At 42.1% G+C, this 15,111-nt stretch overlaps 1 protein-coding gene across 12 annotated transcripts in view; it reads right to left on the bottom strand.

The window, feature by feature from the left end:
• Positions 1-14,587, bottom strand: part of FN1 (fibronectin 1) — a 65,632-nt gene extending 51,045 nt beyond the window's left edge. For 4 of the 12 annotated variants that reach the window (XM_046644803.1, XM_046644805.1, XM_046644810.1 and 1 more), the window contains exons 1-10: positions 14,137-14,584; positions 13,066-13,194; positions 11,991-12,128; positions 10,565-10,696; positions 9,462-9,599; positions 6,337-6,495; positions 3,933-4,124; positions 3,004-3,183; positions 2,206-2,382; positions 971-1,123 (exon numbers count right to left, since the gene is read on the bottom strand). In XM_046644803.1, coding sequence (XP_046500759.1) covers positions 971-1,123; positions 2,206-2,382; positions 3,004-3,183; positions 3,933-4,124; positions 6,337-6,495; positions 9,462-9,599; positions 10,565-10,696; positions 11,991-12,128; positions 13,066-13,194; positions 14,137-14,284 — 1,546 coding nt within the window. In that variant the 5' untranslated portion in view covers positions 14,285-14,584. Of the gene's footprint in view, positions 1-970; positions 1,124-2,205; positions 2,383-3,003; positions 3,184-3,932; positions 4,125-6,336; positions 6,496-9,461; positions 9,600-10,564; positions 10,697-11,990; positions 12,129-13,065; positions 13,195-14,136 lie in introns of all 12 variants that reach the window. The other 8 variants (XM_046644808.1, XM_046644809.1, XM_046644812.1 and 5 more) reach the window with 4 other exon arrangements.
• Between the last annotated feature and the right edge of the window lie 524 nt (positions 14,588-15,111).

The raw sequence follows: 15,111 nt of genomic DNA, 5'->3' as shown, positions 1-15,111 counted from the left end.
GCTTTCAGAAAAATTCTTGCTTAGTTGATAATGTCCTTTAGATCTCTGCTTGTTATGATAAATAGGAGGAAGAGTAAACATATTTATACGGCGCCCAGCATGGAGTGATGTTCTCATCTCTGGAGTGGCGGGGGTGGGGAGATATTTAGATTTGGGAAATAAAATGACATCTATGGCACTTCTAAAGCTAAAAAAAAATTAGGCCAACTCTTCCTAACTCTATGAGAGATCCTAAGAAAATTACTTCCCTCTTTGCGCTCTCAGCTCCTTCATCTGTAAAAAGAAGAGTTGGTCTGTGTGACCCCCTAGGGTCCCTTTCAGCTTTGCACCACCTTATGCAATTATTATGACTCCTGGATTGGGTTGCCCACTGGACACCACAAAAGGAGAACAAGTTCAGGCCAGTGTCAGCACACCAGCTATATGGGCAATTTATTAGCTCAGAGTTCTACCTAAATCTTACTTTTCAAATCAAAGAAACAGAAAACGTAAGAGAGTTTTAATAAATCAACATCCCTATATTATATATCTAGGTCCAAAGGGGAAACCTTGATTTGAACAAAAGAAATTGGTCTATGTATTTGCCTCCTTAAGTTTGGAACTGCAAAGATCTGATTTCAGAAGAGCAAATCTCTTTTCTTTACAGAAATGATCCAGTCTTTTCTAGACATGAATCCAACGGCATAACTAAAAGCTAAAAGGATCAAATGATTGTGTTCTAGTCTTTGAAGTCATCTTTTTGGCTCAGCCTAAGCACTTACACCCTGGGAATGTTTCAGAATCTAAGAATTGCTGTGCCGGCTTTTCTTAACTGGCTGCCTAAAATGCAAAACTTATCCAGCACAGTAGTCTAATGGAGAGGCACTGCATATTTCTTCTGCTGCTTTTGCAAAGCTCAAGTTTTCACATAAAAGTCTGCCTCTTTGGACCCTCTGTCCTCTCCAGGGTTTCCATTAATAAGCAAGCATACCTCGGAGCTGGGAGTAGGCAACACAGGTCCATTCCCCACGACCATTGCCAACACATGTGCACCTCATCATGTGGCCCATGTCGTGTTGCTTATCCCACTGATCTCCAACGCGATACATCACCCCTTCATTAGTTGTACAGATTTCCTCGTGGGCTGTTGGGAAACAAACAAGAAACGCACACTGGCTCAATGATCACAAGGTCTAAAAAGGCATGCAATAATATCAGTTCAGTCTGATTATCCTGAGAACTCTCACTTGGAAGGAAGTCCTGTGTGCTTCAGAGAAATCTCGGTGCTGCTATGTGGAAGTGGAGGGTTTTGAGCCCCAAAGAGAGAAAACATAGTCTACTAAAGCTGAGGTTTTCTGTACAGAATAATTACGGAAAGTTAAGGGATGTGAAACCACGATAATACCTACACATTTGCACAAAGGGTTTGCATTGTTTTAGAAGCCTACATTTCACTACTGCCCCATAACTTTTCCTAGTTCCAGTTTATTCTAGCTCAAAGGGAAACTATGTGTACAGATAGTGCAAGAATTGCAACCTAAAGTGTATTTTCCTTCTACACCCAGCATTCCCTTTTGTTGAAATGGGAGAAATAAAAGTAAGTACTTTTCTTCCTGTTTCCCTGCCTCATATGCACCCTTGACAATGCATAGAGCACAGGTTCTTGGACCTACAACTGGAAAATCAAAGGTAATCCACAGAGTTTTTGAAATTTGAAAACAAATAAACGGTATTGGTTCCCCTTTCTCCATTCATACAAACTAGAGGCCCGCCCCCCTCCCCTTTTTAAAAAAGCTCGCTTACTTGTTTTACTTGTAAAAGACAGAGTTTTGGTTATTTTGGTATTTAGTGATAGAGCTTATTTCAGTCAAACCAAAATTACGTGTAAATGTCGTAGGTCTGTGACAGTAGCAGTGAGCTACATATTAACCATTTTAAGCTACTCAGTTGTGTGCTCTTTACAAAAGACAAACCTGTGCAAAATTTATAATCCCAGACTTTTGAACAAGTATTTTTATTGTATTTCTACATTTTTTGGACATTAAATTATATCAATAGGGTTTTAAAATTATATAAATATAGAATTCTTATATATTTTATTTTATATATATAACAAAGTTTTCTGCTGTCTCAAAATTTAAGTTTTAACAGGTGAAACAGGAGTAAACTGGACACTATCCTTCAGTCTCACACCATAAATGGTTGTCTCCAAGGGCTTCATCTTACCAGCCATGGGGCAGAATCCAAACTTCTGGTCCGCGTCATAGTTCTGGGTGGTTCCACACCATTTCATGTTGTCTCTCCTGCCCTCAGAAGTACAGTCAGTGTAGTTGTGGTTGTTGTATAGGAAGGGGAAGTGGCACAAGGCACCATTGGAATTCCCACCTCGAGTCTGAACCAAAACTGCCCAGAAAAATACACAAATAGGAAGGAAAAAATTACAACCGAGCTTTCCCAGGTACAGTGGGGAAGTGCTACAGAAAGGTTTGAGAGAGCCAGCTTCTACACTTAATTCACAGAGTCTGACTCAGAATAACAGAGGTCTGATAATATAGTTCTAAGCTTCCTTCACGTGTTCACCTCACCTTCAAAATAGATTGAAATCCGATTTCCACTCTCGCTTCCCCAGCCAAAAAAAAAAGCTTAAATGATCTCTTTGAATAAAACATAGTTTTAACCAGAAGAGGAGCAAAAACACTCAGGCATCCCACCTGTGTATTCCTCAGTCCTGTGGGATCACCTACTGCTTTCAATAGACAAGTATCTTAAATCACATCATAATCCCCATGTGTCAAAAACAAGTGAACTGGGGGGCTTTTCCCTTGCTGTCATTTCCCAAGGGTGCTGGGGAACATGGAAGGATGTTCAGCTGCTAAGTTTGCTCCACATCTCTTGGGTCCAGACTGCACCAAAGTGAGATTTCTTGTGCAGCCTCAAAATTAGAGGCTAGTTCGCCGGCAAATAAAAATAGGGCATGAGAAATGGGTTTTTCTCACTGCTGTGTTTTCCCCTAGGGACACTTACCAGCACTGTCTGTACAGAAAGAATATTTCTGGTCTTGCTCATAATTGGAAGTTGTGCTGCACCAGAGGTGTCCATCCTGCCGCCCCTCCGTGGTACAGGAGTAGAAAGTTCTGCCGTTGTAGGTGAAGGGTAAGACACACGGCTCCCCGTTTGAATTGCCACCATAAGTCTGGGTCACAGCTGCAAGCATTGCCAAAATATGGTGACAGTCTCAGTAAATAGAGCTGCATTGACCTTCCACCAATTGCCGCTGATTTATAACTTAACTGAGACTGAGCTTGTGCCCTCAAAGAAAAAAGCTGCAAGCATAGATGATCATCTGCTTAATGTCTGTCAAAATGCGTTACTCAGGAAGCCATGGCTTTTGAGACACAGCAACACCTGATTTCTTCTGCTGATGTCCTTTGTTACCACCTCTGCTCCATGTGTCAGTTTCCCCATTTGTATAGCTATACTTATACAGGTTAATCAAGGATGATGCTCAAAGGATACTGAAAGGATATGCATGACTCTGTTGGTGCCAAAAGTCAAGTGTACCAATTATTATTGCTCTAGTTATGACCACTTTTGTATCCCAGAAGAGATGCATTAGGTTGTTGAAAGAAGTTTACAACACAAAGCTCCAGAAATTTGAGATTTAGGATGTAATATATGGATGATAAGCTATTCCGAAAGCAATCCTCTTGTAACAACATTTTAGACAAGTAAAAATAATACATCACAGTTTAAACCTCACTACAGGAAAGAAAATACATAGATTAAAAAGATTGGAAGAAAATATATCAAAAGCCAAGCCTCATTGTTATCACAGGGTGGTAAGATTATAAGCTTTTCTTGTTTGTTTTACATTTGTGGGTAAATGAATGTATTGCCTTTCAAAAACTAAATAATGAGTTACCAGGGCTATTTTTTAAAAAGATAATGCAGACCTGTCTCTTGGCAGCTGACTCCATTGCCCAGGCAAGTGCAAAGCATTTGCTTATTTCCTTGTGTCTTCAGCCACTGCATCCCCACGGAGTAAACCACGCCACTGTCTGTGACACAGTGACCGTATGGAGCGGGCTGGGGGTGAGGCTGGGGCTGGTAAATGGCCGTTCGGACATCTGTGAAGGGGCCAGATCCTAAGGGCATGAGAAAGGAAAGTCATAAAGCTGGACAAGAAAAAGAACTATTTTCTAGAGTTGGGATCTTCGGAGTTCCATACAGATGACTCTGAAATCCATGTTGTTACTGACCTGCAACTGAAAAGAAACGCCCCTCCCATTCTGCATTAGCTTTTGCCTGGGCTAATCAGTCTAGGAATCAATCCACAGGAGTCTACCAAATGGTCTCCATCTTCCAGCTCATCTGGAGCCACCGGGATTACATTTCGAAACCCACAGACATTATCCTGCTGCTACTCGGTAGAACAGATAGCTTCAAAGACTCCTTACTCATGCCAGGAAGCTGCTGGTCCATGCCTCCACAATCCTTCACATCTAACTTTCTTCCAGCTCACTTCTGACCACTTCCTTCCTTGCTCAATGCTCATTCCCCCATGTACCCTGTGCTGTCTTCATGCTTTTTCCTTAGCCTGCCTCACCCTTCCTCTCTAAGCAGCTTCCATAAACTCAATCAATCTAGGCATTTCTCTTCCTGACACTGTTTTGGGAAGTCCCTGTCACTCTGCAGCAGACCTCTTGCCATCTGTGTAACTCTGGGCTCACTGGAGGGTGCCCTGAACAGCCATATTGGACTCTCTAGAAGTTGTTCCCTCCTTCCAGATTTTGTTTCTCCTCAGGATTACTTGTGATTCTGTTACGTTTTTTCTAAAACTAATCAATCCTCTTAAAATACCTTTCCTTTCAGAGTAAGACAAGAGATTGTGTCAATCTTTCCCTTAAACTTTTGGAAATCTGTTCTCCTGAAGGCCAGGCCCGCTGCGGAGAAGAGTCAGAACTGATGCTAGAACGACTGGTAGACGGAATTCAGCATCTCCTAAGTCCTGCTGAACACTAGAACCCAAAGATTCCTCACAGACAGCGGGTCCCACAGTCACTCATATGGGGGAACACAACATCTGTGTTCAAACGTCCCACCTGGGAGAGTCACAACGCAAAGGAACAAAGAGATCCTGTAGAAGTTCCATTTTGTTTAATCCAGTGTTTCTCAAACCTTTTTGAACAATGGAACCTTTTCAGTATATTAGTAATATTAGTAAAAATACATAACATTTCTTGAATGCTTACCCCATTTGACCCCAACTACCCCTTTAGCTTAAACTATTTCAGTAGATTGATATTTGTAATGTTTCTCTTTTTGGTTAGCAGCATTTTATGATAATAATCAAATAACTCAAAGATATTATAAAATATAATCTTATGACCTTCATAAGTATTCAGAGCAAGATGAAAACTCATCAAAAGGAGAAAAATCCAAACAAATAATTAACATTTTTAGCTAAATGACCAATTGATAAAAGGCTAAACAATAATGCTAGCATGTTATGTAGTGAAAACTTGCTCAAAACATATTAAGAATAATAACAGAAGGACATACCCCTGACTGCCATATTTCTTTCCTCAGATTCTTACAAAACAAGCTACAAGGCAAAGACCTTGTTCTTGTACTAGAAACAATTCAAACTTCCTTTCCTAAAAAAATGCTTGGATATTGTGTCATTCATTCCCATCTCTAGGTTCTCTCTGAATTTCTCAAATTGTGAATGCCAATACATGAAGAAAATGATCGTGCATTATTTTATGGAATGCAACAAAGTTTGCCGGAGCATGGAAACCACACATAAAGGATTGTTTCTGCTACAAAGAGCTGAATGTCAGGACAAGGTAATATATTCCATTTTGAGAAAAGAATAAATGTACATTTTTTTCCCCTTTCCTAGCAGAAGAGTCAAGTAATCATATAACTCATCATAACCCACTCATTTCCATTAAAATGCACTTTAGATATTCAAAATGCATACACATGTGTATGTATATGTGTATCTAAATGTCTATATATATATATATATAGACCCATCTATATCTATCTTTCTATATATAAATTGTGTAGGTTTTGTGATATTAGTATTTTTTTAAACATCAATTTAATCTCTTGGGGCTAAAATTGTTTTTCCCCCTAAGATTCATTTTCATTTCATTTTTATTTAAATTTAAAACTTGACATTAAACAAAGTTTTAACAGCTAACGATCTGTAAATGAACTCAGCTTACAGTAAGCCAAAACACTGCAAATCATCTTAAATAGCACGTCAAGGGAAAAATGGATTTGCAGAAATATTTTTTGAAAGGTTATCCCCGTTCGCGGTTCCGGCCCGCCCATCCTGTGCCTCACCGGTGGATGTGGTCTGCAGAGACGCGTGCCTTTCACACTTCCACTCCCCTCTGCCGTTGCCTGTGCAGATGCACTGGAGCAGGTTCCCCCGATTATCCTTCTTGCTCCAGGTATCGCCAATTCTATAGGATGTCCTAGTGTCCTGATCATTGCATCTGTCTGTGTCAGAAAGGAAGCAGTGAAATATGCAAATCAGGTCAAGCTTGTAATGCTCAGTTCAAACCTCAAGAAAAGAACATAGCAGCTTAAAGCTTGGAAGCCCTTTTTCTGGTGGTATGTTCACATCCAGCTGTGGAGCCACAGGTGTTCAAATTCTGAAAGATGGGATTACATTTGTTACAGTGGAAAGGGAGCTGCATGATTTAGTCTAGCTCCATTTCTCCGCCAAAAGACTCTTTCATCATCTTTCATTCATTCACTCATTTTTTTTTTTTAATCATTTTCACGTTCTTCCTTTGACCAAATTCATTCTCCAGTCTCTTTCCTTCTCAGGCTCTCCCAGGCTTTCCTGGAGTAATTACTGTATTATGACCTGCCTTTCCAGAGGGACTTCCTTTAGGAAACTCGAAACAATAGAGAGGCAAGAAGGTCTCAGAAGCTCTCCCCCCATTGCCCCAATGAAGCTATAAAAAGATGGCGGCATCTCTTTCTTCATTTGTTATATAAAAAAATTCACGGGACTACCAACTTCTTTGACTAAAATGTCCTCTTCTCCCCTCCCCCACACCTACCTATTTAAAATCACTAAGAAGATGGCTGCTTTTGAATTGCTCAGTGTTAACCCTTCAATAGAAAAGTGCGATTATTAATGTAAAATGATACTTTGTAACTACAGTCATGAGTTGCTTAATTACAGAGAGAAGATTCTCAGAAATGTGTCGTTAGGAGATTTTGTTGTTGTGTGGACATCATAGAGTGCACTTATGCAAACCTAGATGGTTTAGCCTATGATACACCTAGGCTATATGGGACCACTAATAATCTTATGGGACCACTGTACATGCGGTCCAGCATTGACCACAATGTCGTTAGGCGGCGCATGACTGTAAATTACCATTGGTCTTTGTGTTCAATTATCTGGTAAATAGATTGTTTCAGTTATCATCCAGCTGTCCCCATTTGCTACAATGTGAATAGGGAGGATCTGATTTATTTGTGAATCAGAAAATCACTGCACTAGGTTGGAGAATAATAATTATTCAGTTGATGTAAGTTCTCACAAATACACACCCACATTGATCTACCATCAGAGCAGAGGGCTGAATGAAGAGTCATTGCTGCTTACAGTTTTTACCCAAATCCCTAGCTAAAAAGATTGTCTTTCCCTGACCCCCATAGCACTATTTTCAGTATTTGTCTGGAAGCCCTTAATATCGTGCTCTAGACGATGAATATGTATAAGCCTTTCTCATCTCCCTGACCTACTTACTAAGGCTCTTTGAAGGCTGGGCTAATGTCCAATTCATTTCTGCATCCCTATACCATCTTGTACAAAGTAGAGCCTTACAAAACTTCACAGAATAAATGACTTTTCTTTGAGAAACTTTTCCCAACTTTCTATTAGAAGAGTTTTAAATAATAGATAAGAGTTCGAGTCAGACACCTAATTTGTCTTAAACTAAAACACTCTCCCCAAGGTCTTGGAAGTCTAACCATCATAATAACGTTTTAAATGCAAAAAATCTAATGAACCAGTCAGGTTCCAGGAAAGATTTGGTCAGAATTGTTATTACTTTCCAGGAGAGACTTGTTTATTGTTAGCAAAGAATTCAAATTTGGAGGATGAATATTTTAAGCTGGTGAAATATTTTAAGGTAGATAAAGTTCAAAACATTTAGATTTGATTTTAAATTTCTTTATAACACCAATACTTAATGGCTGTTTTTGCTTCAACATTCTATAGTCGCTATTAGTTTGAAATTTCAAAAAGGGAGCCTTGAGCCCCTAAGGCAACAGAGAGGCCTCCGGGCAATCTTAGAAAGAGCAGCAGAGACACCAGAGAATACCTTCTTTACAGCACTAAGAGCCTATTTAGGAGCTTTGGGTAAAAGACACTGCCCTTAACCCCAGAGTAGACACATGTTTTGCTGTTGTTGTTGTTGTTTTCCGAGGAAGACTCGCCCTGAGCTAACATCTGTGTCAATCTTCCTCTATTTTATTTTATTTTATTTATTTTTTGAGGAAGATTAGCCCTGAGCTAACTGCCACCAATCTCCTCTTTTTGCTGAGGAAGACTGGCCCTGAGCTAACATCCACGCCCATCTTCCTCTACTTTATATGTGGGATACCTACCACACGCATACCAAGCAGTGCCATGTCCGAACCCAGGATCCAAACCAGGAAGCCCTGGGCCGCTGAAGCAGAACATGCGCACTTAACCACTGCACCACTGGGCTGGCCCCAATCTTCCTCTATTGTATATGAGGGTCACTGTCACAGCATGGCCACCAAGGAGTGGTGTGGGTCCACGCCTGGGATCCAAACCTGTGAACTCGGGCCACTGAGGCAGAGTATGCCAAACTTAACCACCAGGCCATGGGGCCAGCATGTAGACACATAATTTTAACCTATGGGATAAGTGCTTTTTATTTTCATCAGTTTTGCTTATGACTATGCTTTATTTAAATTTCAAAGATGGAAGGAAACTTAAATCTTTAGAGCTTTGCCCCTTCCATGTCAGTAGGACCCACATGCCTAAAGATGCCTGTTTGCTTTCCACCAAAATGACTTTTCTATCCTGCGGTAAAATGCAGACTCTCCACACTCCTTGCGTGCTATTTTAATGATTTCTTTGCTCTTAATATTGGAAAATATCTCAGTCGTAATTTAGATTGAATATTTGCAACTAATGTTCTGATCTATAGCATATGTGGCATTGAAGTGAATATTAAGGTTTTTCTTAGTAGCTGATAGCCTAAGACTTTACTGAACTAAGATTTTATTTTTCTTTTTAGTCTTCTTTGAAGAAGCAGAATAAGTTAGTGATGGAATTTTTCTTGACATCCAAATGTTACCAAAGCATGTTGGGGCAGTGGGTGTTCTAAGTGACATCACATGATAATTCTCTCTAGGAATCCAGAAAACGACACCTGGCCTCATCTTTAACAGAAAGATCTAAAACATACTTCTAGAGGTACAGGTGATGCGCCCATTGCCTTCTCCCAGACAAGTACAGTCCACCATCATCCAGCCTTGGTAGGGCTTCTCCCAGGTTTCCCCGACAACATAAGAGGTCCCAGCAGCATGATCAAAACATTTCTCAGCTGTAGGGAAATTTGGAGAAAAAAAACAGAAAAAAGGGGGTTATTTTGAATTTGCAGTCTCCCCGTAATGTAAAGTGTATCATGTAAGCAAAAGTCCAGCCACATTTTTTTTAAGTGGTACCCTGTTCCAAAAGAAAGGCACGCCCTGAAACGAGGCACATAGTAAATAACCAAAGCAAAAGGAAGCTCAAGTCGAGCTGGCAGGCAGAGATCCTAGTCTCTTAATAAGTACATGGGCTGTATATTTTCAGCTAGCACCATTCTATACAGCAGTATTTTGAGTGAAAGGATCTATGTAGGGATCCAGTCCGTAGGAGACTGTACGTGAAAACTTCCAGTCTTAATTATGAACGACCAATTACAAATGCCTAAATAAAATGACAAGAAACCTATTTAAAATTTGGAATTCTGTAAAAACAGAGACAATACAGCAAAATAAAAGCCTCTGCAGGAGACAACAATAAGGAAGCAGGGTAAAATTTGTAATCAGAACTTTTTGGAATTTTATCTATCGAGTTCAACTGAGGATTGAGACCAAAAGAAACCTGACAATTTTTACTTTGAAAAAAAATTATTAAGGTGTGACAGAGCACACACAATATTATCGTCCAGTGCATTCCAATAAAGAAATATGTCAAAAGTGTCATGCTTTCCTTTTAAGTGATTTATATCTTGACCAAGGAGAAATCTGAGATCAGATATTAGACAGAAGAAACGACTTCTTCCTAGATCTTTCAACTCTATCTTGCGTTTTTGAAACAAAATTAAGACTTCTATGCATGGTTAGTACTTTTTGATCTGATTCCTTTAAGGAAACTATGGGTTATATAACATTTCATTATTTGAAATAAAACTTCCATTTCTCTCTTTTTAATTGGAATTCAGATCTCGTTCATGTACATTTCGATTTAAGCCAACATTTTGACTGGGTGTCCCGCCCCCATTCATTGCTCAGAGTCACACACCTATAGGCTTGCAGGTCCATTCTCCTTTCCCATTACCAAGACAGACACACTCTAACATGTAACCACCAGTCTCATGAGGTCTCCTCCAGGTGTCACCAATCTTGTAGGACTGACCCCCTTCATGGCAGCGGTCTGTTCAAGATAAAAAGCAAATGTTAGAGAGAGTGGGACAGAGAATGTTTTTAAAAAAGAAAAAGTCTCATGTTCCACCCAGGGTAAGCACCTAGGTTAGCCAAAGTAAAGACACAGGGAACAGCTTTCCCATCAGAGACAGGAAAGGTGACGAGTCTGGTCACTTTGGGTCATTCATTAAATGTCTTGTTTAAACACAATGAGAAACCACAGAGAAAAGTGAATGGCAAAGAAAGAGGTCATAAATCCTGATTCCCCAGAGAAAGCACAGGAAATGGGTCCTAAAGCAGAAAGAAAGGCTGGCAAGCATGGCCTTCACATACACACAGCGGGCTGGGCTTGAGACTAATTCAAGGAAACAGCCACATGGGGCAGAACATCCAGCTTTCAGGAGCGTGGAGAGTCTGTATTTCACCCTGGGATAGAAACGTCATTTTGATGGAAAGCAAATCGATGTATACATATCAAGTGTGAAAATCTGGATACTTTTCTAGGTGTGTGTTAAACACAACGGCACATCCAAAGACTGAATTGCCCACCAGACTGTAACACGATGGACCGCTGACTCTTGAGATTTGCCAATAAACTTGGATGAACCCTAACGTTAAGTATGGGAAAGATGACTGGGCCTATACACAAAGGACTGATTCATTCTTTTGGATGGAAGCCTTTGAAGTGACTTATACTTAAAGGATGGATTTAAAAAACTAAATGCTACATTAATAGAATCTAACAGTAACCCAGTGAATCACACTAGAAAGGTTGCCTTAGCTCAACTTGAATTGATAAGAGTCAACCCAGTCCCCAAAGTACCTTGGAAACACTGTTAGGCTAATTAGTCTATATTATCTCTAGGAATTGACAGATCTACTTCTGGGTATAAACTATTGGTCACAAAGAAACTATACTGTTTCTGTGAGATGCAAGAGGTCTCTGCTCTGCAAACAAGAAGAGCAGACCACACAAGGGCTGATTCGCTCTTCATGACCATCTTCCCAATCACTGCAGATAATCACACTATCAATCTGGCTTGAGACGCCCGGGTAATGTCAAATGGGCAACTCCTCTGAGCATGTCTTCCTGGACTGGAACCCAAGAGATGCACTTGGTTACACTATGTACACACACACACACTCATAAATGCACACAGACTAAACATTGATTCCATCTGTGCTCAGAGCCATCTTCCACAAGCATGGGAACCAGCTGGGTGACCACATAAGAGTAATAGACGGTAACAGAGAAATTCGCATTTCTGGTATTCTAGTGTCATTCCACAAGGCGTCTGTCTTACTTGCAATGGTGCAGCTGATTCTCCCTCGCCCGGCCCCGATGCAGGTACAGTCCCAGATCATGGAGTCTTTAGGGCGCTCATAAGTGTCGCCGACCCGGTAAGTGTTCCCGGTGTACTTGTCAAAGCAAGTCTCTTCAGCTGAGGGGAGAAGGAAAGTCCATGAGAGCCTCACAGAGGCGACAGCTTTCCTATTCCACTACTCCCATCCAAAGGAAAACTCACTTTTCCATTCCAGAAGTAGCATGGTACAATGGAAAGTCTGAAAAATTTGAAGTGGGAGTTCTGGATATTATCCTCGGCTCCAATAAAGCCTCAGTTTTTGACCTCTGACAAGTTCTCGAGGATTATCTGGAAATTAATTTCTATTGTAAAGGATTCTCAGGCCCTTAGAAAAAAGCCACATAAAGCCCTACCTTAGGACCAGCTAGATTATGAAGGACGGGCTTCAGATTCTGGTCTCTGACTCAGAAAGTCAAACCAGGCAAGGTCCACATAAAAGCAGTTTGAAGAGCCCCACCCCCACCAAGCCCGGTCACTTGCTAATCCTCCTATTTCCATTTTAGCCCGATCAGGGCTTCTCTGCAGGAGTTGCTACAATTTACAAGAAACATATCAACGGTCATAAAGGAATGAGAACTTTGAAGCGGTTAGTGGTTTTGCACTGAACTGCAGCTGTCAAGTCACTTTGCCATGGAGGGCCCAAAGTGTTTTCTGGCCCAGAATCTTAGAGTTTAAGATCTGAGATAACTTTCTAACAATTAAAATTTTATAAGCAATTTTTTTTGAAGGAGAGCACAAACTCTTTCATTTTCTCATCAAAAAACTTTGGGAGAATAAAACAAAAAGAAGACTCTAGGAACTACTTTGGGATACCTTTGTTCTTTTGTTTTAAAGGTAAGAGGAACACGTGAAAAGCAAATATAAGCAGTTATTAAACGCTTTACGTGAGGAAATGACATACAATTCTACCAGGAAAATGGCATATGCATTTTTACTATTAATGCTACATTTAATTAACAAGCACCACTTCTCCATCTACTAAAAGATACTAACTACCAGGCTCCCCAGCACTTACGCTCAGGTTTACTCTCGCAGTTAAAGCCTCTGCTCCCTCCGTAGCAGGTACAAACCAAGGCATTGCCCAGGTAGGTGCGCTCCCATTGTTGGTTTATCTGATAGTGTTTCCCATTGTCGTAACAACCAGCTGTAAATAATTGAAGGAAAACGTTATCACATTTGCATCCTCCCTTTTTCAAAATTATGGAATTTTCTTGTACAATTAAATTGATGAGCCTAAGCAACAAACAGAAAAATAAGCTAAGCATCAGAGCACCAGGAGAATTAAAAGCAGTATTCCACTAAGATATAGATACAGACACAAGCTATCTAAAGAGTTAACCACAACTTGTACACGTAGATATTTAGGTATTCCTTTTTTTCCCACTTAACTTAGCTAAATGTTATACAATGATGTCATTTCCATCTGGCCAGGGGTCTACATCAAAGGAGTGGAAACATTTTGAAAAGCAGTTAACTGGAATCACATCTTTAAACATGCAAGAACTTCAATGCTCTTTAAAGGGCAACTTCAAGCAGTTTCCTTTAGCCAAGGCACAGGGAGGGTGTGTCTTCCAAAAACTTGAAGAGGAATTCCGACCTCTGTGCTTGGAGAAGCATCCTGAGGGGCCCCAGAGCAATCTGAACTAATTACATCTCTTCCAAGCTACTTAGGAACCACGTAGCTATTGGGCTACCCTCTTCCCACCCCCAATTTGAAAACATTTAACTAGTTTTTTAGTAACAAAGAAAATAAGAACGGTGAGGACCACGCTAATTCCAAATGGAAAATTTAAAGGCACACAGCATTTTTTGCTTTAACGGCAAATTTTGATGCATTCACAGGAGGAAGACCTGAAAGTGTAGAGTTGATGAGACCACTGCAGGACATTGCAGAGCGCGTCCCCCAATGCATTCAGAACCAGCCTGCTCAAAGGCAAGAGCCTTTTGTGTCCACAGCCGGTTTCTCTCATTAAGGCGTGCACACCCTCCACACGCGCGCGCGCGCGCAAAACTTCAGTCACTACTTTGGTTGTCTTTGCAGTCCCGTCCCTGCCACAGCCCGTTTCAGCCCGCGGTCAGTACTCACGCTTGCTTTGGCCGACAGCCACCGGGGACTGGGGCTGAATGATTTGCTGATCCTGCCTCTTCCTCTTCGAGGCTCCGCTGGAGGGCACCGCTGTCCCCAGGGACAGGACGACCAGCAGCAGCAGCCCAGGTCCCGGACCCCTGAGCATCTTGAGACGGTGTGGGGAGAGACGCCCTCACCAGGAGACAAGTTGCCACCAAGTTTGGTTCCCTTCGCAACCTGCGGGAGGAGTCCCTTCCAGTGCTTCCTGGGGGTTGAAGCCTCGGAGAAGGTAGGGGCCGGAGGATGGGGACGGGGACGGGTAGAGGGACAGAGGGGAAGGAAAGGACGAGAGAAGTTGTCGCTGCAGGTCCCCTCTCCCCTGCTCGCGCCTAGGGCTCCCTCTCCTCCCCCTGCACAGCGCAGCCGGCGCGGGCGGCCAAGCCCCGAGAGCTGCGGCTTATATGGGACAGTCCCCTCCCGCCCCCCGCGAGGCCCGGGCGCCGGGGAGGAGGGACCGGCCCGACTCCCCCACCTCCTCCCGCCGCCGCCGCCGCCGCCGCCGCCCGCGCGCCCATTGGCCGGCCTCCGGGTGACGTCAGGGGGACTGTGGGTTCGCCGCGAACAAAAGAGATGCTGATCGCCCGCCAGGACTCCGGCAAGGGAACTTTTTTCGGTTTCCTTTGCGGTCGTCAAACTTTTTTGGGGCCGAGCGGGGAGGGATGGGAAGCGGCTGGAATGTGGTAGACGGATAGGAAAGGGAGGGGCTGCAGCTGTGTGAAGGGAAGGGGTTGCAAGTCTTCTCCCCTCCTCCCTTTCCCTTTTCTTTTTTATTGGGGGGGGGGGGGGGGTTGAGGACATTGCGTCACCTCTGAAAAAAATCTCTGCTCACTGGAGTGTATTTTGGGGGGAGGAAAACCATAAAGTAGCCACCCCCTTGCAGCTGTAGGAATGCAGACTTTGCATCCCAGGGCGGGGCTGGGTTTTCTCCGGTTC

The sequence above is a fragment of the Equus quagga genome, chromosome 17, assembly GCF_021613505.1.
Source record: "Equus quagga isolate Etosha38 chromosome 17, UCLA_HA_Equagga_1.0, whole genome shotgun sequence".
NCBI lineage: Eukaryota > Metazoa > Chordata > Mammalia > Perissodactyla > Equidae > Equus > Equus quagga.
This window is presented reverse-complemented; position numbering and strand designations above follow the sequence as displayed.